At 42.4% G+C, this 24,235-nt stretch overlaps 1 protein-coding gene and 1 non-coding gene across 2 annotated transcripts; both read left to right on the forward strand.

Moving 5' to 3' along the window:
• The first annotated feature begins 6,842 nt into the window (after positions 1-6,842).
• On the forward strand, positions 6,843-18,523 carry LOC120026463 (casein kinase II subunit alpha-like). The gene is made up of 13 exons (XM_038971330.1): positions 6,843-6,951; positions 9,932-10,197; positions 10,386-10,497; positions 10,636-10,737; positions 10,830-10,880; positions 11,727-11,786; positions 12,108-12,191; positions 12,454-12,564; positions 12,779-12,880; positions 13,158-13,258; positions 15,045-15,190; positions 16,478-16,567; positions 18,405-18,523. Exons 2-13 carry the CDS (start codon positions 10,097-10,099, stop codon positions 18,521-18,523), a joined length of 1,179 nt encoding a protein of 392 aa, XP_038827258.1. The 5' UTR covers positions 6,843-6,951; positions 9,932-10,096.
• Positions 11,202-11,333, forward strand: LOC120028410. Its single transcript, XR_005473446.1, has one exon. It is a non-coding gene; the product is annotated as a small nucleolar RNA SNORA57 (small nucleolar RNA).
• Positions 18,524-24,235: the final 5,712 nt, after the last annotated feature.

Consider the following 24,235-nt stretch of genomic DNA (forward strand, 5'->3'; position numbering starts at 1 on the left):
TCTAAAAATGGTCAAAGACTCCAGCCACCCTAGTCATAGACTGTTCTCTCTACTACCGCACAGCAAGTGGTACCGGAGCGCCAAGTCTAGGTCCAAGAGGCTTCTAAACAGCTTTTACCCCCAAGCCATAAGACTCCCGAACATCTAATTAAATGGCTACCCAGACTATTTGCATTCCCCCCCCCCCCCCCCCCTTTTACACCGCTGCTACTCTCTGTTGTTATCATCTATGCATAATCACTTTAATAACTCTACCTACATGTACATATTACCTCAACTAACCGGTGCCCCCGCACATTGACTCTGTATTGGTACCCCCTGTATATAGTCTCAATATTATTTTACTGCTGCTCTTGAATTACTTGTTACTTTTATTTCTTATTGTTATACACATTTTTTTAAGTAAGCATTTCACTGTAAGGTCTACTCTAGAGGCTAAAGAAACGCACACCTATTTAGGCGAGGTGCTGGCTAGTGGAGTAATTACCTAATAACCAGACAAGCTGTCGAAACGTTGGATATTAGGTTATTCTATTATTGCATCTGAGCTCCTCCTTTAATTTTTCAACTGAAAGGTGTACACCTGTTGTATTCGGCGCATGTGACTAATAAAATTTGATTTGAAACCCCTACTCCCTTTCTCTCCTGCTTTCTTACTCCCCCTTTTATTTGTACCACTATGCTCCATACTTGCTTCACTTTCTTCTCCATCACTATCTCCTACCATCTCTGACCAAGTCACAGCACAGCCTTGCCGAACAGCCGCCACACAGAGTAAAATTTGATTGTTTGTTTATCAACGATTGATACCGGAGCTCCGAACAGTATCTAGCTATCAGATTATGTCGCCTTTAAATAAATAATGGTGTGTCTAATTGAACACATTTTTGAAGTAACAAAGACATAGAAGTTGCTTATGTGGAAGAACTTACTGACATTGTCAAAATCTAATGACTGCAGCTTTCTTCTGTCTTTTTCTTCTTCTATGATATCACGTTGAAGGTGCATGCTGCCACCTACTGTGCTGGAGTGTTCGATCAATGTTTGCCTAATTCTGTAGTACTAAGAAAATAAAAGAAATCCCTACTAACTTCTACCCCCCCCCCCTAAAAAAAACTCCCAAGTCCCCCAATCCATTAAACTTGATCTTTTTCATGCTGAAACAATCCACCCATAGGATTATTCAGCATGTCAACAACCATTGACAGTAACATCTGTTATCCCCAATAACTGTTTTGCCATATCCACTATCTCCTTCAACCTGGCATTTCTGTCTACCACAACCCGAGTCGTGTTGATAACCTTACCAATGAAAGCTATGAAGTTAACTTTATTAACTATCAGCGTCCTTTGACACAGCACATTCATGATCGCAAGATTCCTGAACAAGTCTTCGAAACCATGCCAGACTCAGCAGAAGCACCAGGTCCACTTAGTACAGGAACAGCCATGGAAGCTCCATCAGTCCACACTGTAGTTCCACCAATCTATCTCACAACCTCTGCATATGATACATCTTGACTGATTCTATGCTGAACAAAATTAAATACAACATGCAACAATTTCAAAGATTTGACTGAGTTACAGTTCATCGAAGGAAATCAGTCAATTGAAATAAATTCATTAGGCCCTAATCTATGAATTTCACATGACTGGGCAGGGGTGCAGCCATGGGTGGGCCTTGGAGGGCATAGGCCCACCCACTTGGCAGCCAGGCCCAGCCAATCAGAATGAGTTTTGCCCCACAAAAGTGCTTTATTACAGACAGAAATTACTCCTCACGTGGGCTGAGGGGTGGTCTGCGGTTGTGAGGCCGGTTGGACATACTGCAAACTTCTCTAAAATGACGTTGGAGGCAGTTTATGGTAGAAAACAACATTGAATTCTCTGGCAACAGCTCTGGTGGACAAGCAATTGCACGCTCTCTCAAAACTTGAGACATCTGTGGCAATGTGTTATGACAAAACTGCACATTTTAAAGTGGCCTTCTATGGTCCCCAGCACAAGGTGCACCTGTGTAATGATTGTGCTGTTTAATCATCTTGATATGCCACACCTGTCAGGAGGATGGATTATCTTGGCAAAGGAGAAATGGTCACTAACAGGGATGTAAACAAATGTGTGCACAACATTTCAGAGAAATAAGCTTTTTGTGTGTATGGAACAGTGATGATTTCAGCATGTAAATCTTGGTGGGGCAAACCCCAAATATTTTTGGGGATGCATGCCAGCAAAGCCACTACATAACACAATGCTAAACAATACATCAATTTTTTTGTGGGCTATACTCGGCCTTGTCTCAGGATGGTAAGTTGGTGGTTGAAGATATCCCTCTAGTGGTGTGGGGGCTGTGCTTTGGCAAAGTGGGTGGGGTTATATCCTTCCTGTTTGGCCCTGTCCGGGGGTATCATCGGATGGGGTCACAGTGTCTCCTGACCCCTCCTGTCTCAGCCTCCAGTATTTATGCTGCAGTAGTTTATGTGTCGGGGGACTAGGGTCAGTTTGTTATATCTGGAATACTTCTCCTGTCTTATCCGGTGTCCTGTGTGAATTTAAGTATGCTCTCTCTAATTCTCTCTTTCTCGCTCTCTCTCGGAGGACCTAAGCCATAGGACCATGCCTCAGGACTACCTGGCATGATGACTCCTTGCTGTCCCCAGTCCACCTGGCCGTGCTGCTGCTCCAGTTTCAACTGTTCTGCCTGCGGCTATGGAAGCCTGACCTGTTCACCGGACGTGCTACCTGTCCCAAGCCTGCTGTTTTCAACTCTCTAGAGACAGCGGGAGCGGTAGAGATACTCTTAATGATCGACTATGAAAAGCCAACTGACATTTACTCCTGAGGTGCTGACTTGCTGCACCCTCAACAACTACTGTGATTATTATTATTTGACCATGCTGGTCATTTATGAACATTTGAACATCTTGGCCATGTTCTGTTATAATCTCCACCCGGCACAGCCAGAAGAGGACTGGCCACCCCTCATAGCCTGGTTCCTCTCTAGGTTTCTTCCTAGGTTTTGGTCTTTCTAGGGAGTTTTTCCTAACCACCGTGCTTCTACACCTGCATTGCTTGCTGTTTGGGGTATTAGGCTGGGTTTCTGTACAGCACTTTGAGATATCAGCTGATGTAAGAAGGGCTATATAAATACATTTGATTTGATCAATTGCATTATAACAGTGACAAATGGTGCCTACAATCTGCCTACATAAAGCTGTCCCAACACCTTACCACTGCTACACCTGGCTATCAGCGGAGCCTTGTCTGGCAGCGAAACAGTTAATTCAGCCTCATTTACCGCCTTTAAAAAAACAGCTGATATGGCTGACTTGGTTAAACAAATGTAGTTTCTACTGACAATTGAGATGTACAAACTATGGCTTAAGAGAGGGTGTCACGCCCTGATCTGTTTCACCTGTCCTTGTGATTGTCTCCACCCCCTCCAGGTGTCGCTGATTTCCCCCAGTGTATTTATCCCTGTGTTTCCTGTCTCTCTGTGCCAGTTCGTCTTGTATGTTTTTCCAAGTTAACCAGCGGTTTTCCCATTCTCCTGCTTTTTGCTGTTCTCTTTTTTCTAGTCCTCCCGGTTATGACCCTTGCCTATTTCTGGACTCTGTACCCGCCTGCCTTTACCACGAGCCTGTCTGCCACTCTGTACTTCCTGGACTCTGATCTGGTTTTGACTTTTTGCCTGTCCACGACCATTCTCTTGCCTACTCCCTTTGGATTAATAAACATTGTAAGACTCCAACCATCTGCCTCCTGTGTCTGCATCTGGGTCTCGCCTTGTGTCATGATAGAGGCAATTTGTAATTTAGATGAAGACATTAATGAGCGAGCTAGGACGGGCGTAGTCAATATAATTATTTGCAGTGGTGGAAAAAGTACCCAAATGTCATACTTGAGTAAAAGTATACATACCTTTTAATAGAAAGTCAGCCAGTAAAATCCTACTTCAGTAAAAGTCTAAAAGTATTTGGTTTTAAATATACTTAAGTATCAAAAGTAAATGTAGTTGCTAAAATATACTTATGTATCAAAAGTAAAAGTATAAATCCCTTAATTCCTTATCTTAAGCAGATGGCACCATTTTTTTGTTTTTTAAATTTACGGATAGCCAGGGGAAAACTCAGAGATTATTTACAAAAGATGCATTTGTGCTTAGTGAGTCCGCCAAGCCAGAGGCAGTAGGGATGACCACGTGTTCTCTTGATAAGTGCGTGAATTTGACTATTTTCCTGTCCTGCTAAGCATTCAAAATGTAACAAGGACTTTTGCTTGTCAGGGAAAATGTATGGAGTAAAAAGTACAATATTTTCTTTAGGAATGTAGTGAAGTAAAAGTAAAAGTTGTCAAAAATATAAATAGTAAAGTAAAGTACAGATAACCAAAAAAACTACCTAAGTAGTACTTTAAAGTATTTTTACTTAAGTACTTTACACCACTGATTATTTGTTCAGCACTTTTAAACTGTACAGCAACAGAATTCAGAACATGGGCCATTCATAAAGTATTCTCCCTGTACACTAAGTCAGAACCGTAGGATAAATAAAAGGGGCATATAAGCAGACAATGAAAGCTCTTAAAATATTCAATGATGATATTTCTCTAAAACAGGCTACAGGCTACATGTGCACCACCAAGTCAGAACAGTAGGCTAAGTTATGAGAGGAAAAGGGACCAAATTATTAGGGTCAGGCACATGGGCTACTAACAGCTTACTACACAACATACACTTACTATTACATTCTTAGCTACAGTATACATATATCCCTGGCATATTACATCCTTTATGCATCAGCATACAATACATTTTTGGACTCACTTGAACAGGAAGGTGGTGCAGCAGTCCTTCGTGAGCAAATTTTGTCAAAGTCTGGCATTCTCTGGATTTATGGTGCTTTCAAGACAAATGGGAACTCGGAAAAAAACAAGGTTGAATCATGACGTCAGTGATCTACAGGTCGGAGCTCTAGAAAGAGGCCCGAGTTCCCGACTTGGAATACCGAGCTTGATGACCGTTCAAAACGTATTTTCCCAGTCGGAGCTTGTTTTTTTTTCTCCAGAGTTTCCAGTTGTCTTGAACTCACTGAAGTCTGAGATTTCCCAGTTCCAAGTTTCCAGTTGTTTTAAATGTGGCAGAAATCATGCTGAATTGACAGCATGGCCAAGCTTGGAAAAGAGACCCTTCAACCTAGACTTGGACCACACACACTCCACCGAATAGCAGGCTAGTGATTGCTCTGCAATGCTTGCAATTAGCCACTAATTTCTTCCTACACTTGTTGTGTAATGTTTATGTCCAATTGCTGATGAGCACCCATACGTTTTATCTATAATTTCTCTTCATATGACAAGGATTTAAATGGATTTGCCAGTAGATAGTCAAGTTGATTCATGATGATGTCTGCTAGCTTGCTAGCTAAGATTTTGAAAGTATGATGTTGACATGATCAGTCCAATCAAAGCTACCGTAGATATAACGTCATTTTATCAGTGGCCAATGACCTTGAGCATTATTGGATGGACACTTCTAATGTAACTCTAGAGGCTTGAATTTTCGAGCTTTCCCCGTAGATTTTGCGGTGACTTAGTGTCCCCATGAGTGACAGAACACTGAGCCAATCACGGCGCAACTAGAGAACAGCTTAACAGGTGGGGTTCTGCCCTGCCCTGAATGACAGATCACCACTGGTTCCAGGAATTTTTATTTCAGCTCATGAAACATGGGACCAACACTTCACATGTTGCATTTATTGTTTTGTCCAGTGTGTATCGCTGAGCCTCTCTCTGCACCTGGCATCCACCAAATGCTGCACTATGTGTCCCCCCCCCCCCACATTTACAACACCTAACCTTCCCATTTCTCCCACATTCACCATAGTCATGTTCCCCTCCACACTTGGCACATTTTTTCTTTCTTTTACACTGAACAACGACATATTCCATTATTTGGCATTTAAAACACCGCAGTGGGAATGGGACACATTCTCTGACTTTGAAACTAAGGAATCCTATCTGTACTTTTCCAGACAAAACCTTCTCAAACCTCAGCAGCACCGACACGCTTTCACTTCTTTGACCCTCTTTCCTACTGATCGAACTTTTGGCTTCGATCACTCTGCCTCCCTTCACATTTTCTTTGATATCATCTATGGACATATATATTTGGGCCCCAGTGATGACTCCCCTAAACCTAGTACCAGAGACATGCTTTTAATCTTCTTCCCATTAAGCTCTTCAATTTGCATAATCTTCCCTTGCTGAGTCTGACTACCATAACATATGAGCAATCTACATCTTCCAATCAACCGGGCTAGTTTGACTTCACCTATCTTTCTCTAAGCCATTAGTTAGTCACTGTGGTCTCATCAAACACCATCACCACTTCTCATCAAACACCATCACCACTTTCCACTCCAACACATTATTACTCTTGCTTCATACCTTGGCCCTCTTTATGCTTTGTTTACTAGACGTGCCACTGCTTTCAGTATCATGTGTTCTCTTCTCCCCATGTACAATAGTTCCACTGCAGACCATTCAGGTCCTCTACCTTCACCCTCCCGCTCCATGGCTTTAGAACTGACGGCCATATATAGTTTGCATTCCACCACAGCTGTTGCTTCTCCAACGTTTTCTCCATTTCCATCCCGAGCGCATTGTCAAGCCCTCTTTCACACATAAAACACTGGCCAGCCTTGTCCAGATTTATTCGTAGATTTAAAAAATATTCGTAGATAAAGAAAAGGCGTTATACCCATTAATGGGAATAACTTGATATCAAGAAACGCCCCTATCAGAAAACGCCCTCAATTGCTGTCTGCAATTACACCCTTCGCGATAGTCCGCCATATTGTCTCTGAGACAGCAGAAATCATACAGAAGTACACCGGCGAGAGGAAAGAAAGGGAACCTGCCTTCACTTGGATCCCATATTTGATCAAAGAGGTAGCTATATACAATGGAAGTTTGTCCTCTGGTTTAAATTATTTTATGAAATAAGCAGTCAGACATGCTAACCGATTTAGCTAGCCAAACCAGCAGTGGGACCCGGTGACTAGTTAGCTACCTACTAACCTTACGCATGTAAATTGGGGCGAGAGGGTGATGGTGGGGGAGGGAGACTACCGGTATCAATCCAGTTGGATAACAATTTACAGCTGACAGGTTGATTTCGCAAACTTTTGCCAATTAACGTTAGCTAACTTTAGTAGCTCTACGACCTAACACACTTTTGTTATTCCTCAATACAACGAGACACGTTTATCAAACATGGCATTAGTTAACTATTTTAGCCAGAGGGCAGCAACACCACTTTTCCCCAAGAGATTGCATCCATTACAGAAGGAGACTATTAATAGCCACATTTTTCAATTAAAACTAGCTAGTGTAACGTCATAATATTATGATATGTAGTGGATGTGAAACTCGCCTGTGGCATGTTGCAACGGAAACCGTTTACTCTATGAACCAAACAGAATTTGTCCAATAGAAACTCCAAGTTTTCGTTTAACGTTTTGCAACGTAATCCGCTAAATGAATACACTCCATCAATATCACACCGTCCCTGAATTCTAAAGGCAACTGTTGCTCACATAGTGGTAACTGGTTCTCTCCCCATCACTTATTGAGCAACAGTTGATTTTAGACCTCAGGGAAGGTGTGATGTACTCCAGGCGATTTTTCACATTCGCACCCCAATGGTGCGGTGACCCGGCAGCTGGTGTTCGGAGGAGTAGGAAGGGGTCAAATGGGGTGGATGTGAAACTCGCCTCGTTGCCGGAGTACATTGGTGATATCACACCTTCCCTGAGATCTAACGCCAACTGTCGCTCAAGGAGTGACTGACTAGCCTGTTGGGGGCGATTAAACAACGGAAGCCATTCAGTTTAAATGGAAGATGGCGCGGGAGCGTGAACTGGGCGGGACTAAAGTTGGAAAGCTGAACGTTGTGCAAATACTCTGCCATATCAGGGCGCGATTGACCAATCGAAGCTCATTTATGGCTTCCAGACCCTGCTGGATTGACGTGCACTCTGTTGTACTACTTAGCTGACAAGTTGTAGCATTATGAACGCTAGTCAGTGAGAGTATTGTGCAATGAATGTTGCAGATCTTATATTCTTACCTATCCCAGAAGATGGTACTTCAGTTCTTCAAGCCTAGTCTAATCTGAGGTGTAAGAGCTAGGAGTAGGTCTATGTACCCCGCACATATCTCAAAGCTAGGTAAAGGAGCCTCTGGGTAAAACCGTTAAACCACAAATGCATTGACTGCTTTGTTAAGTTGGCTCCAGTGAGGATATCTATGACGGGCACCACGTTTGTCCATTGCTGGCAAAGATAAGCGAAGGCTTGACTGACTATATTGCAGATGGAATTGGTATATTGGCAAGAAATATGGATGGATATCTTAATTTAGCAATTCAAGCCTGTATGAGTATTATGCGCTTTTAGCTTAACAAATGGGATTTTTTCAGTTAAAAATAGAATAAAAAGCCAAATGCTATATTATTTGTGTCTTAAAGTTGCAGCGTTAATGATGAATTCCATCAAACATATTCATGGAAGTAAGAGATGCAGGGTTTTTCCTGGACAAAAATGGGGCATCGGTGCTGGGCGTGGCCATTGGTGCGGCCATTGGTGCGGTCCGGCGACCAAACATTTGAGGTCTGGTGTTGGCCGCAGTGACAACATTTTGCAGTTTTAAAGCAAATTTCCTGCAATTCTACACATTTTGCTATGATTTATGCAATCTGAATGGCTCAAACATAACAAAATTATGCCATGACAAAAATACTCCTGAATGCATCATTCTTGGAATTTTAAATTCTTCCTGTGCAGCTTTTATTTTGTTGATTGTTTGTTCTCAAAGATGATCTTATTAAAAAAAACATAGGTCCGTTACGCCGCGAGGCGGCAGGTAGCCTAGTGGTTAGAGCGTTGGACTAGTAACCGAAAGGTTGCAAGATCGAATCCCCGAGCTGACAAGATAAAAATCTGTCGTTCTGCCCCTGAACAAGGCAGTTAACCTACTGTTCCTAGGCCGTCATTGAAAATAAGAATTGGTTCTTAACTGACTTGCCTAGTTAAATAAAGGTGAAATATTTTTTTTTTATCAACTGTTTGGACATAGGTGGCCCGTCCAAGACTTTACTATGCAGATAAAACCCTGGAATGGATTTAGCATGAATTAATTTAACTAGGCAAGTCAGTTAAGAACAAATTCTTATTTACAATGACAGCTTACCCCAGCCAAACCCTAACCGGGACGACGCTGGGCCAATTGTGTGCCACACTATGGGACTTCCATTCACGGCCAGTTGTGATACAGCCTGGAATCGAACCAGGGTCTATAGTGACGCCTCTAGCACTGAGATGCAGTGCCTTAGACCGTTGCACCACTCAGTCAGTAGTCATATAGCTTATCCCCGCCAGCCTTAGTAATTTAACATTGTGTCAATACTTTGGCGGTGGTGCAGTGACCCATTTTAAAAACAACCTACTGGTAGTCAGGCCTGGAATTTTGTATGCAACAATCCATAGCCTTCTAGCTTCTTCTTCACTTTTTTTAGACTTATGGTCAACAAATGCAGTGATATAACTGTGCATCAAATAGATTTTACACACACCTGTCGAAACTTTGTGATTGTCTGCACTGGCCATCAGTTCTTCGGGAAGACCCCCCCCCCCACACATGTCAATGATGCTTATTTGATCTGTCCTTGGTGATGGTCTCAAATAATCTAAATAATATATGCCATTTAGCAGATGCTTTTATCCAAAGCGACTTACATTAATGCTTGCACACAGTCCCGGGAATCGAACCCACTATCCTGGCGTTGCAAGAGCCATGCGCTACCAACTGAGGTCCACGAATATAACTGACATTGTTTATTTTGTCCCCTCTCTCCCCCCTGTTGTCTCAGCTGTCCAGAGGTTCCCCTGGTGGCTTCCCTTGCTTACAGCCAAAGCCCCCCCCCCCCCCTTACCCCCTGCCCTGTCACGAAGAGCTCCCCCCCACCTTCCCTCTTCCCTCCTCGTCCTTCTCTGCAGTAAGTGGCCCGTCCCCCTCCTCTGCCAAGCTGTTGGACATGCCAGGACCCGTGCAGAGTCGGGCCCGTGTGTACACAGATGTCAACACACACCGGCCCAGGGAGTACTGGGACTACGATTCCCATGTGGTGGAATGGGGGTACATACCAGTCTCAAGTCACAGTGACATTTGTGCTTGCTAAACTATTATGAGGCTGAAATGACTATTTCTCTTCATTCCATGTTAAATCTCAAGGCTAGATCAAGGTCTGCTCCCTTTGTGTCATTTGCAGTTTAATTTTAATTGCCTTGAATGGTGTAATTGACAAAAAAAAAATCTGCCCGCAGAAATCAAGATGACTTCCAGTTGGTGCGGAAGCTTGGACGCGGGAAGTACAGTGAAGTGTTTGAAGCAATCAACATCACCAACAACGAGAAGGTTGTGGTGAAAATACTCAAGGTAAGGCCACGATGAGAAATCAATATCATTCAGATCATAGAATCATAGATTGCCATTCGATACAGACTTGCATTGGATTCATATTGAATTAAAATCGCCCAGACAATCAATACAATTGGTCTTTATTTGTGTTCATAGCCCGTCAAGAAGAAGAAAATCAAGCGTGAAATTAAGATCCTGGAGAACCTCCGCGGAGGCCCTAACATCATCGCCCTCAAAGACATCGTCAAAGACCCAGTGGTGAGTAGGAATGGCGGGAAAGATGTGAAAACACTATTGTTCTTTTAGAGCATGCCATGACTTTGGTGCAACAACCCTTTCTCTTCTTTCAGTCTCGGACACCCGCCTTGGTCTTTGAACATGTCAACAACACTGACTTCAAGGTAAGCCAGAGCATCTGTTTTTTTACACCTGAGTCTTATGCACATCGCAGCAAAATGTTTTGCAACGGAAAATTTAAACGTTTCTGATTGGACAAGTTCTGGGGTGTATTCACTAGGATCCAAATGGAAGCAAACTAAACGGGGAGGAACCTACCTGAATTTATCCAGTAGACTCTAATTTTCAACTGTTTGGACTAATGATTACACCCCAGGTAGTCCCTCTCCGTTTTAGTCTGTTTTCTTCCATTTGGTGCCTAATGAATACGACCCTGATTCTTGACCGTGTACAACATCTCTATTCTGAAACAAAGCCATGTGAAACCTTCGTTCTTGGCATGCATGCTGTTTCCCCAGTCTCGTGTGTGTGTGGAGGGACAAAAAGGTGCAGTGCTATGTCTTCCGTGCCAGGATGTTTGTTGTCCTCTGGTTCTATCCTCAATCGCTGGTACACTATGATCAAGTTTGGTGTGGAATTACTTAATAATAGACCTAAATGTTACCATTCAGATGCCCAAGTTGATAGCTTGTGATTTGAATATGGGAATTCTTTGTATTGGATAATGTGTTCAGGTTGCAAAGACCTATACGCGTGTTATTTTCATTTCACTAGGCAAGCCAGTTAAGAACAAATTCTTATTTACAATGACGGCCTAGGAACGGTGGGTTAACTGCCTTGTTCAGGGGCAGAACGACACATTTTTACCCTGTCAGCTCGGGGAGTCGATCTAGCAACCTTTCGGTATTGGCCCAACGGTCTAACCACTAGGTCCATTATCTACCTGCATGTACTGTTCAGGGTGTAGTTAAATCACTGTATTGATTCACTGCATCTGTTCTTACTTGCAGCAATTGTACCAGACCCTAACAGACTATGACATCCGGTTCTACATGTTCGAGATCCTCAAGGTTAGTCTCGTAATGTTGTAATTTGTGTGAACTATCCCATTAATTTGTGTTAGAAGCCCAGAGACTTTGCCAGACATGAGTCAGCATTTCCCCCTCTCAAAACAAGAACATTCAGGTGCTTAGAGTATAGGGCCCTTGTTTGTCTTTGTCCAATGGTTACATACCAGCTCTCTATTTTGCCATCAACATGTTTGTGCACCGAGACTGGTAGACAACATCTGTTTTGTAATTGCTGCCTTTTATTGCATTACTGTGTTGAGTAAATCCCCAGCCTCATCGTTGCTAACCAGAGGCCATTTTGGCTCTTGGCTCTGTGCACAGGCCCTGGACTACTGCCACAGCATGGGAATCATGCACAGGGATGTGAAACCCCACAACGTGATGATTGATCACGAACACCGAAAGGTGAGTGTTTACGACCAATGCGGCAGAGACACAATAATTATCTGATTCTCCCTAGTCAAGACCTTTGTCATCCATTGAATGTGACTACAATATGTAGGTTAGTTTAAATAGAAATTGGATATTGTTCCACAACAATCCTCAATACAATACCCCAAAGTCCAAGTAGTCTCTCCCAGTTTCACTCTGTTTGGTGCCCTAATGAGCACAACCCTGTTGTATTTCTCTCAGTATTGACTTGCCTCTGTTTTGTGTATTCTTCCAGCTGCGCCTTATTGACTGGGGTCTGGCTGAGTTCTACCACCCGGGACAGGAGTACAACGTCCGAGTGGCTTCTCGCTACTTCAAAGGACCCGAGCTTCTGGTCGACTATCAGGTATGTTGTCCTGCTACTGTTATGAATTGTGTGACCAGCTCAGTCTATATTATTTGCTGTTGTGTACATCCCATGTATATGCATACAGATACCCTTTTCACAATACTGAGCTGTGCTGGTTACGCATCCACCATAGCTACTGGAACCGTGCTGGACAGGGCAATGTGAAAACAAAATATCTATAAAAAAAAATTCTCTCACCGTCTTTGTGCAGTTGTATGACTACAGTCTGGACATGTGGAGCTTGGGCTGCATGTTGGCCAGCATGATCTTCAGGAAGGAGCCTTTCTTCCACGGCCACGACAACTACGACCAGGTAAACACACACTCTCCAATACTTTGTCCACCATGTCTCAAAGGTCACACTCATTACCAGTGAAGAAAATAACCTTGGGCCTGTTCAGGAGGGTGTAAGGTTACAGAACAAACAGATAGAAATAGACTGTGTAGAACAGATATGATTCTGTTGGGGACAAAAGGGAATCCTGTCAGCTCTATTCATTCCATTTCTATCTGCAGCGTTCAGAGCGTTTCACGTCACTGAATACGCCCCAGGTGAGATGAATCACCTGATGTTGTTTCTGACTTTGTAGTTGGTAAGAATAGCCAAGGTGTTGGGAACGGAAGACCTGTATGACTACATCGACAAGTACAACATTGAGCTGGAGCCTCGGTTCAATGACATTCTGGGAAGGTACGTTGTCTGTCTTCACTAGTCTGCGTTTTTTACACTGGGTTTGTAAACTCCTTTCTCATAGGGTTTACGGTATGTTGCATGTATAAAATAAATGCAAGCAGGCCCATCCCCCCCCCCCCATATTCTCACCTGAATACACCTTTAATACCTGTTGTGCGCATGCCTGTGAAGAGTGTGTAGATGTGGGTGGGTGTCTATTTTAATAAATCCAATGAATATATATACCATCACAAAGAAATTCATTAGTTTAGGCAGGTCATTATTCATTAGTTAAGATGAAAAAAATGTGTTTTTAAAAGAATAGAATGGAGTTAATTGTTACTGGTCTGTGCAGCCTGTAGGCTACATGGCAGCACCATGCAAATTAAGTCACTAGTTTATTTTGTTGATTAAAGCAGACAATACACACTCACATTCCCTTGCCCTGATCAGTCAACACACGTATATTTTATAGTAAAAATAGAATGGAATATAACAATAAAATAGAAAAATATGGGATTGTGTTGAACCGCGGTCATATAACAAAAGAGTGATATTTTTAAACAGATCCCAAGCCAACACCTTTTTGAGAATTTGTATGTGCTTGAGAAACCTTAATCTGCTCTTTCCGATCATGTTACTAAAATCAAAATCGGACCTGAATGAACCTCTGTGTAATTTGAAATAGTCACTTTTGATCCAGGTTTCATTTTTTTCCTATCCTCACTCCGCGTGTTAGGGAGTGATAAAAAATAAATAGCAATCTATATTTTGAAAAGCATGCGTGTCTCGTGTTCATATTTCACAACATCTGCATGCTTTTGGAGTTGCTTGTACCCGATCGAGCGAAACAATAGGCCTACACTTGATTTCAGGCTTAATTGTTGCGTGCTAAATGTTTCTGATCAGTGATGGATGACTAGATGAGCTACCACCTCCACGTATTTATTTGCCCAGCCAGGGACCAATTGACCAAATTTACAAAAAGATTATGTGAAGCAAAATCACATTGCTTGATTATCAGGCAAGTCACAAGCTTTTGGTTGGGAGTAGGCTACTATGTGAGTGAAGAGCAAAATAATAAACGTGTTAAGCTACATAACTTGCTAGCAACATGTTCTGATTAGTGCTAATACAGCCAACTAGACTATAAGGTGATCATGAGCAGCACTCACCTCAAACTAGCTAACATTTCCCCAGCCTAATTGTAACCAAATATCCAAACAGATTCAGTGAAAACAAAAACCTGACATTGATTGATTTATCCAGAGTCCCCACGCTGTCCCAGTCAAAACAGTGCTGAAATGATCATATAGTTGACCACACGCAGGTATCGCTTCAAAATGTATTATAACGATTGGATAAGTTGAGGAGTTTCGGCGCGCAACAAAGTGATACATGCCTGTCAGTGTAGTGTGCGCCAATGCCTCTTCAGCATTACTGCCATTTTTGTGTTTAACATTTTTCATAATGGCAAGAACAAGTTTGATGTCGGACAACAACAATAGAATGTTCCTGATTTAATGCATGCCAAAGACGGTAAGATGAAAGGGGACTTTTATACTGAGGGGTTGGTGGGACTTTTAAACACATTGCAGCAATCATGACTTGGTCGGTTGGCAGGAAAAATAAAACTACTGGCTTTGTTGCTGGAAATAGCCCCCCCCCCCCTGGTTTCGTCTTAGTTTGAAAGGGATATTAGTTGTTCCTGCCATAAACAACACCTGAATCTAGACACTGCTGTGCATAGGGGTTTGTCTTTCTTCTTTTTTTGCACTGCTGCTAACCTGCTCTCCCCTTCCAGACACTCTCGTAAGCGGTGGGAGCGCTTCGTCCACAGTGAGAACCAGCACCTGGTCAGCCCCGAGGCCCTGGACTTCCTGGACAAGCTGCTGCGCTATGACCATCAGGCCCGGCTGACCGCCCACGAGGCCATGGATCACCCTTACTGTAAGTGCGAGGAGGGATCCAGTTGCCAGTACATTTAGCCGAACTGCAAAGTCAAAATTGGCTATATCGTGAAAATAAAATGTAAGGTTAGGGGTATGGTTAATCAGACCATGGACCCATATTGATGAGATTGGAAGGGACCTGTGGTTTATCGCAGGGGTGGGCAAAATACTGGAGAATTATTGTTTTTTTCAGCCCTAAGTGGATTTAGTTTTCTGGGTAGGGTGGAAATTATTATTTTGGTTTAGAAAACTCCAGGGCACAATTGAATGCCTTAAACTCAATAGAAAATTATGTAGAAATGACAATGGACCTACAGGTAACTGACAAGAAAATGGAAACACTTAAGTAAATGAGGGTTACAAAGTATATTGAATGCGGGTGTGGTTTCTGAGTTAATTAAGCAATTAACATCCTATCATGCTTAGGGTCATGTGTAAAAATGCTGTACTGGCCATTATTTTGGCTACCATGGCTATGACCCCATAGGATGACAATGCCCCCTTAAACAGGGCACGAGTGGTTACTGAATAGTTTGATGAGCATGAAAACGATGTAAACCATATGCCGTCTCAGTCACCAGATCTCAACCCAATTGAACAATTGTGGGAGATTCTGGAGTGGTGCCTGAGACAGCTTTTTCCATCAATAAAACACTAAATGATTGAATTTCTCATGGAGGAGTGGTGTCACATCCCACCAATAGAGTTCCAGACACTTGTAGAATCTATGCCAATGAGCATTGAAGCTGTTCTGGCTCGTGTTGGCCCCACACTCTAAGACACTTTGTTGGTGTTTCCTTGATTTAGTCAGTTACCTGAATATTAACTGCTGTTTTTCTGCCCCGCAAATGTATTTTGACACAAATCAAAGGCTTGTTATGACCGGGGTTACTTGGCATCTCAACCAAATTTCTCTGTTGAATGCAACTCGCAGCTAAAAGGTATAAGTTATTTTCATGTAATGAAGGAGCAGGGAGTTTTAGTCATTCGTAGGCTGTATGTCATGCTATAAGAAGATTATTTTGTTTGCTCTAATCCGGGTCTTGTTCATTAGGGCACACTAGCAAAACGTTTTACAACGGCAAACAAAAACAAGCATGTCTTGTTGGAAACGTTCAGGTAGCGCCGCCTCGGTTTACTCTGCTTTCCTTCATTTTGTGTGTAATGAACACGACCCAGTTCACTGGTTATCTGTAGTTCCTTATGACCATCTACTTGCAGTGACTAGGGACTCGAGACTAGAGATTGTTCACTGTTTTTAATATGAGTTCTTTTGTCCACAAAGATACTGTTGTGAAAGACCAGGGTCGCATGCCGGGGTCGGCTAACCCGTCCGGCGGAAATACTGCTGTAAGCACAGCCAACATGGTCCCTGGTGAGTGCAAACACACACACCCTAATCATCCTAACCCTCCCACCCATGCATCCTCATCTGAACTCCCAGAGACTCCCATCACTCAGTGTTAAGGAGGATGTTTTGTCTGCGGGAGGCCAAGTTTGGAAATTAAATCGAATCATGCAGCCGACTTGGTCTGTGTTAAGATTGAATTAAGCAGCTGTATTTGTCCATGCAAATTGGACAATCTTCTATCAAGGGTTACCACATTGTCATAATTGACATACTGTAATTCAATCCAATACATTTCATAAGAGCTAAACTCACCATATGCCAGTGCGCATCCCTTGTCATCTTTCTTATGTAACTCATTGGTTATACAGACCTGCCAACATGCACGCATTTTGCGTACCAACTACGCAATTCTCTGTTCATGTACGCAGGTACGAGATCCAAGTTAAAAGTACACAGAAATAAATAAGGCCTCATTTAAATAAAAAAAAACATGTGTATATATATATATATTTTTTTTTTTACATTTCAGTAATAAAAAATGTATCCACTGAGTGAATCTAACATCCCGATTCTTGAGCTGCAACACACGGGCATGTACGAAGTTTGTGTCAACGGACATGGAGATGAATACATCATTATTGGACGTAGCTACCCCGTGTCTGCCCCTCCTCCTGTTTGTTGTGATGCTGAGTTCGCCGACTGTCAGCTGTACGTAAACACATGGACAAATCCCTTTCTCGAATCCGTGTGTTGTGGAAAGGTTAACACTAATTGTTTCAAGCTGACGTTAGCGAACACAAGATGGACATTAAGTGGTCTCTAAAGTGCCAGCAGTTCACTTGCATCTGCTAGTGAAAGAAATTAAATGCATATGCGAAAAATAACTGGTCGCATTTGTTCGAGTGTGATGTACATTTTAATTCTGCGTCCCATTAGTTGTATTTTCCACGTAACATCACGAGGATCACGCAACCTGATAGACAGTAACTGTAATGATGATCCACGTCACAAAAAGCATTACAAAAGTAGAATAAAATAATAAATCTAACATCTTGGCATTAAATGGAGTCGGGAGTTTAGAAGACCGCTCGATGAAGAATGAATGAGCGTCCGGTATTAGCTATAGAGGCAATGCTTCTAAAATGCCTTTGCACTAGATTTGAGATTTGATCAATTTTTCAAATCTGAAATCATGTATGCGCTGCAAAGAAACACAATAGAGACCTTCACATCGGCTGAAACACCGGGCTCTTCTAACGAACCATGTTCAGATTCCCTTTGCGGTAGCCTACTTAAGTTTTGTGTAGCCAGTTTGCGGTCTGTGTCGATGCGATGATTTGTTTTTATCTTGTTCAAAATGATTTTGCTTTTAGTATTGATTAGGAACCGTGTCTAAACAGCCAATACTTGTAAGCTGGCCCTAGTGATTGGCCCTGTTTGAGAGGTGACAAGCGTTCCTCTACTATAGAGACTAAACTTGGGGGCATAGATAACTATCTCCATTCTACACTTGTACATGTAATGGAATAAACATACAATCTGTGCTAATTACACAAAACATTTATTTATTTTAAATGTTCTGTATTTATCAGTGTGAATCTTTTATTTATGTTTTGTACATACCTTTTCAGAGGGCTGAACTGAACCAGGTGTGATCCATAATGTTTGTCTAAGCACACGAATCTCCAATTTGCCGCGCGCGTCTGGTACTCTAAAAAGTTGGACAGGGTTGGCAGGTCTGGTTATACTGTAGCTCACTGCATCATCAGAACTCCCTTGGAAGAGTGTTTTCTAAGTAACCCCCGTGGTTATCTCTGAGGTGTTCGGTGGTTAAGCTAAATTCCCCTTTTTTCCTCTCAAGGTATATCTGCCTTGCCAGCTGCTACTGCCCTGGGCACCCTCACCGGCTCGCCCGTCCTCTCTGCTGCCACCAACGCCCTGAGCACCCCTGTGCCCGCCGCCGTTAGTGCCCCCCAGTGATGGCACCCCTAGGGGAGTAAACCTATGGGTGCCACTCATGCAGGCACGCACCAACATCTCTACTTACTCAGTCAGTCCGACTGCCCTGAGATCCAGGAATGTCAACCTCTGAAGGCTATCTCGCCTGAACAATGTTTATTTGTTTCTCCTTGATTGAACTTGAGTTAACCAGACATGAAATGAATGTTCTTTGTAATTGACACATGCAGGTATTTATTTCATCTTGATGGCTGTGTGTGTGTGGCTATGTCCACAATCTGAGAATGAGTCACGAATCCAAGGGTGATGGGGGTTTCTCCCCCCCGAACACGTTTTCATTTTGTACATTACTGACAAGTAGTTAATCGGAAGGTAACAGGAAAGGGACATTAGCATTTAGACCAAAAGGAGCAGTCTGCAGTTTACTAATGCAACCTTGTCAAACGAGTGCTGGCGAGCACACCTTAAGCAATTCCCATATTTAGTCCAGTCTACTACTCTATACCACCATTATGAAAGACTTCCCCTTGGTATTTGGAAGTGTTTGGTGCTGTTCTGTGCTCCAGTGGTGTGTTGAAACACTGAAGCTGCCTCACTCAACGTATCCTAATGACACTTCAGCCTGAATAGTATGTCTTGCCTTTCTACTGTACTGGATACCTAGTTTTTGATGTAAGGGTTCCCTGACAGTTTTCCTTTTTTTTTACTGAAATGCTGTAGTATTCTGGATGGGTTTAATTTACTGTGGCAATGGTTTGATGGCAGTATTGTCATTCGATCCCTTCGAAAGCCAGGCAAAGCTATCCGTTCTGTTATTTAGAAAAGTTTCTCTCAAACTTGCTGCTTTCCAGTTCAAGTCGTGAAACATTGTTTACTCAATCGCTTGAGAAAGAGGAGACTGACTAAACCTTTTTGTTTTCTCGGGGAGAGTAAGTTATATGTGGAGAAAATATGGATGGTGTTAGATATAAGATCACACCTGAATATGAAGGCACCGGAGTCCTGGTTAAGTTGGCTTGAAATGTGTTTATCTGCTGTTAGTACCTGAGGAAAGTGGTTTTCTTTTTGTATTTAGTTTGTTTCGGGGATAAGTTTCTTGGATCGATCACCTGTTTGGCTAACACTTACGGTGGTAAGAAAAAGTATGTGCACCCTTTGGAAATACCTGGATTTCTGCATAAATTGGTGATAAAATCTGATCTTCATCTAGGTCACAACAATACACAGTCTGCTTAAACTAATAACACACAAACAATTATACGCTTTCATGTCTTTATTGAACACACCGTGTGAACATTCACAGTGCAGGGTGGGAAAAGTATGTGAACCCTTGGATTTAATAACTGGTTGACCCTCCTTTGGCAGCAATAACCTCAACCAAATGCTTTCTGTAGTTGCGCATCAGACCTGTACAACGGTCAGGAGGAATTTTGGACCACCTCTTTACAAAATGTTTCAGTTCAGCAATATTCTTGGGATGTCTGGTGTGAATTGCTTTCTTGAGGTCATGCCACAGCATCTCAATCGGGTTGAGGTCAGGACTTTGACTGGGCCACTCCAGAAGGAGTATTTTCTTCTGTTGAAGCCATTCTGTTGTTGATTTACTTCTGTGTTTTGGGTCGTTGTCCTGTTGCATCACCCAACTTCTGTTCAGCTTTAATTGGTGGACATATAGCCTTACATTCTCCTGAAAAATGTCTTGATAAACTTGGGAATTAATTTTTCCGTCGATGATAGCAAGCTGTCCCGGCCCTGAGGCAGCAAAGCAGCCCCAAACCATGATGCTCCCTCCACCATACTTCACAGTTGGGATGAGGTTTTGATGTTGGTGTGCTGTGCCTTTTTTCTCTCCACACAGTGTTGTGTGTTCCTTTCAAACAACTCAACTGTAGTTTCTTCTGTCCACAGAATATTTTGCCAGTATCGCTGTGGAAAATCCAGGTGCACTTTTGCATAGTTCAGATGTGCAGAAATGGTTTTCTTTTGGACAGCAGTGGCTTCTTCCGTGATGTTCTGCCATGAACACCATTCTTGTTTAGTGTTTTAGGTACTGTAGACTAGTCAACAGAGATTTCTTTAAGTCTTTAGCTGACATTCTAGGATTCTTCTTAACCTCATTGAGCATTCTGCGCTGTGCTCTTGCAGTCATCTTTGCAGGACGGCCACTCCTAGGGAGAGTAGCAACAGTGCTGAACTTTCTCCATTTTATAGACAACTTGTCTTACTGTGGACTGATGAACATCAAGGCTTTTAGAGATACTTTTGTAACCTTTTCCAGCTTTATGCAAGTCAACATTTCATAATCTTAGGTCTTCTGAATTCTCTCTTGTTCACATCAGGCAATGCTTTTTGTGAATAGCAAACTCAAATTTTGTGAGTTTTTTATAGGGCAAGGCAGCTCTAACCAACATCTCAAATCTCGTCTCATTGATTGGACTCCAGGTTAGCTGACTCCTGACTTCATTTAGTTTTTGGAGGAGTCATTAGTCTAGTGGTTCACTTGGAGGAGTCATTAGTCTAGTGGTTCACATTCCAACCTACACTGTGAATGTTTAAATTATGTATTCAATATAGACAAGAAAAATACAATAATTTGTGTTATTAGTTTAAGCACACTGTTTGTTTATGTTGTGACTTAGATGAAGATCAGATCAAATTTGATGACTAATCTATGCAGAAATCCAGTTAATTCCAAAGGGTTCACATACTTTCTTGCCACTGTAGATACTGGAAGATGTATTGAACTTGAAGGGGTAACATTTTCCCTGCGTTTTAGTGCCATAAATGGGAATCTTGTGTAAGGATAGACCCTGCTGTACATATGCATCCTTTTTTTCCATTTGAAATCTCAATATATGAAAAATACATGCATACATGAACAAAGTTGAGTCCTTACATCACTGTATATATTTTTATGTCCTTTGAAAATATATGTGTTAATAAACACGTGTTTTATTTATCAAGTAAATCTGATTGTATTGCAAAAAATGTCAGTGTCCCCTGATTGTAAGATTTTACAAACATTACTTTCCTTATAGTATTCTTTTGAGAGGTCACTTACAGTGCATTTGGAAAGTATTCAGACCCCTTGCCTTTTTCCACATTTTGTTACAACCTTATTCTAAATTGTATTAAATTATTTTTTTTCTCATCAATCTACACACAATACCTCATAATGACAAAGCATAAACAGGTTTTTAGAAACAGTTACACATTTATAATAATGTATTTTTAAAATATTACATTTACATAAGTAATAAGTCCTTTTACTCAGTACTTTGTTGAAGCACCTATGGCAGCGATTACAGCCTCGGGTCTTCTTGGTTATGACGCTACAAGCTTGGCACACCTGTATTTGCGGAGTTTTGCGGAGTTTCTCCCATTCTTCTCTCCAGATCCTCTCAAGCGCTGTCAGGTTGGATGTGGAGCTTCGCTGTACTGCTATTTTCAGGTCTCCAGAGATGTTCGATCAGGTTCAAGTATTTTATTAGGATCCCCATTAGCTGTTGCAAAAGCAGCAGCTACTCTTCCTGGGGTCCACACGAAACATGAAACAATACAGAATGACATAATACAGAACATCTATAGACAAGAACAGCTCAAGGACAGAACTACATAGATTTAAAGTCTGGGCTCTGGCTGGGCCACTCAAGGACATTCAGAGACTTGTTCCGAAGCCACTCCTGCATTGTCTTGGCTGTGTGCTTAGTGTTGTTGTCCTGTTGTAAGGTGAACCTTCGCCTCAGTCTGAGGTCTTGAGCACTCTGGAGCAGGTTTTCATCAAGGATCTCTCTGTACTTTGCTCCTTTCATCTGCGACTCGATCTTGACTAGTCTCCCAGTCCCTGCCGCTGAAAAACATCCCCAGAGCATGATGATGCTGCCACCACTATGCTTCACCGTAGGGATGGTGCCAGGTTTCCTCCAGATGTGACGCTTGGCATTCAGGCCAAAGATTTCAATCTTGGTTTCATCAGACCAGAGAATCTTGTTTCTCTTGGTCTGAGTCCTTTAGGTGCCTTTTGTCAAACTCCAAGCGGGCTGTCATGTGCCTTTTACGGAGGAGTGGCTCTACCATAAAGGCCTGATTGGTGGGGTGCTGCAGAGATGGTTGTCCTTCTGGTAGGTTCTCCCATCTCCCCAGAGAGACTCTGGAGCTCTGTCAGAGTGACCATTGGGTTCTTGGTCACCTCTCTGACCAAGGCCCTTCTCCCCCGCTTTCTCAGTTTGGCCAGCTCTAGGAAGAGTCTTGGTGGTTCCAAATGTCTTCCATTTAAGAATGATGGAGGCCACTGTGTTCTTGGGAACCTTCAAAGCTGCAGACGTTTTTTGGTATACTTGCCCTGATCTGTGCCTCAACACAACCCTGTCTAAGAGCTCTACGGACAATTCCTTCGACTTCATGGCTTGATTTTTGATTTGACATGCACTGTCAACTGTGGGACCTTATATAGACTGGTATGTGCCTTTCCAAATCATGTCCAATCAATTGAATTTACCACAGGTGGACTCCAATCAAGTTGTAGAAACATCAAGTATGATCAATGGAAACAGGATGCAGCTGAGCTCAATTTCGAGTCTCATAGGCAAAGGGTCTGAATACTTATGTACAGTTGAAGTCGGAAGTTTGCATACACTTAGGTTGGAGTCATTAAAACTCCTTTTTCAACCACTCCACAAATTTCTTGTTAACAAACTATACTTTTGGCAAGTCGGTTTGGACATCTACTTTGTGCATGACACAAGTCATTTTTCCAACAATTGTTTACAGACAGATTATTTCACTTATAATTCACTGTATCACAATTCCAGTGGGTCAGAAGTTTACATACACTAAGTTGACTGTGCCTTTAAACAGCTTGGAAAATTCCAGAAAATGATGTCATGGCTTTAGAAGCTTCTGATAGCCTAATTGACATCATTTGAGTCAATTGGAGGTGTACCTGTGGATGTATTTCAAGGCCTACCTTCAAACTCAGTGCCTCTTTGCTTGACATCATGGGAAAATCAAAAGAAATCAGCCAAGACCTCAGAAATAAGATTGTAGACCTCCACAAGTCTGGTTCATCCTTGGGAGCAATTTCCAAATTCCTGAAGGTACCACGTTCATCTGTACAACAATAGTACGCAAGTATAAACACCATGGGACCACGCAGCTGTCATACCGCTCAGGAAGGAGACGCGTTCTGTCTCCTAGAGATGAACGTATTTTGGTGCGAAAAGTGAAAATCAATCCCAGAACAGCAAAGGACCTTGTGAAGATGCTGGAGGAAACAGGTCCAAAAGTATCTATATCCACAGTAAAACGAGTCCTATATCGACATAACCTGCACATGGGGACAAAGATCGTACTTTTTGGAGTAATGTCCTCTGGTCTGATGAAACAAAAATAGAACTGTTTGGCCATAATGACCATCGTTATGTTTGAAGGAAAAAGGGGGCGGCTTGCAAGCCATAGAACACCATCCCAACCGTGAAGCACGGGGGTGGCAGCATCATGTTGTGGGGGTGCTTTGCTGCAGGAGGGACTGGTGCATTTCACAAAATAGATGGCATCATGAGGAAGGAAAATTATGTGGATATATTGAAGCAACATCTCAAGACATGAGTCAGGAATTTGAAGCTTGGTCGCAAATGGGTCTTCCAAATGGATAATGACCCCAAGCATACTTGCAAGCAAAGTTGTGGCGAAATGGCTTAAGGACAACAAAGTCAAGGTATTGGAGTGGCCATC

The sequence above is a fragment of the Salvelinus namaycush genome, chromosome 2, assembly GCF_016432855.1.
Source record: "Salvelinus namaycush isolate Seneca chromosome 2, SaNama_1.0, whole genome shotgun sequence".
Taxonomy (NCBI): domain Eukaryota; kingdom Metazoa; phylum Chordata; class Actinopteri; order Salmoniformes; family Salmonidae; genus Salvelinus; species Salvelinus namaycush.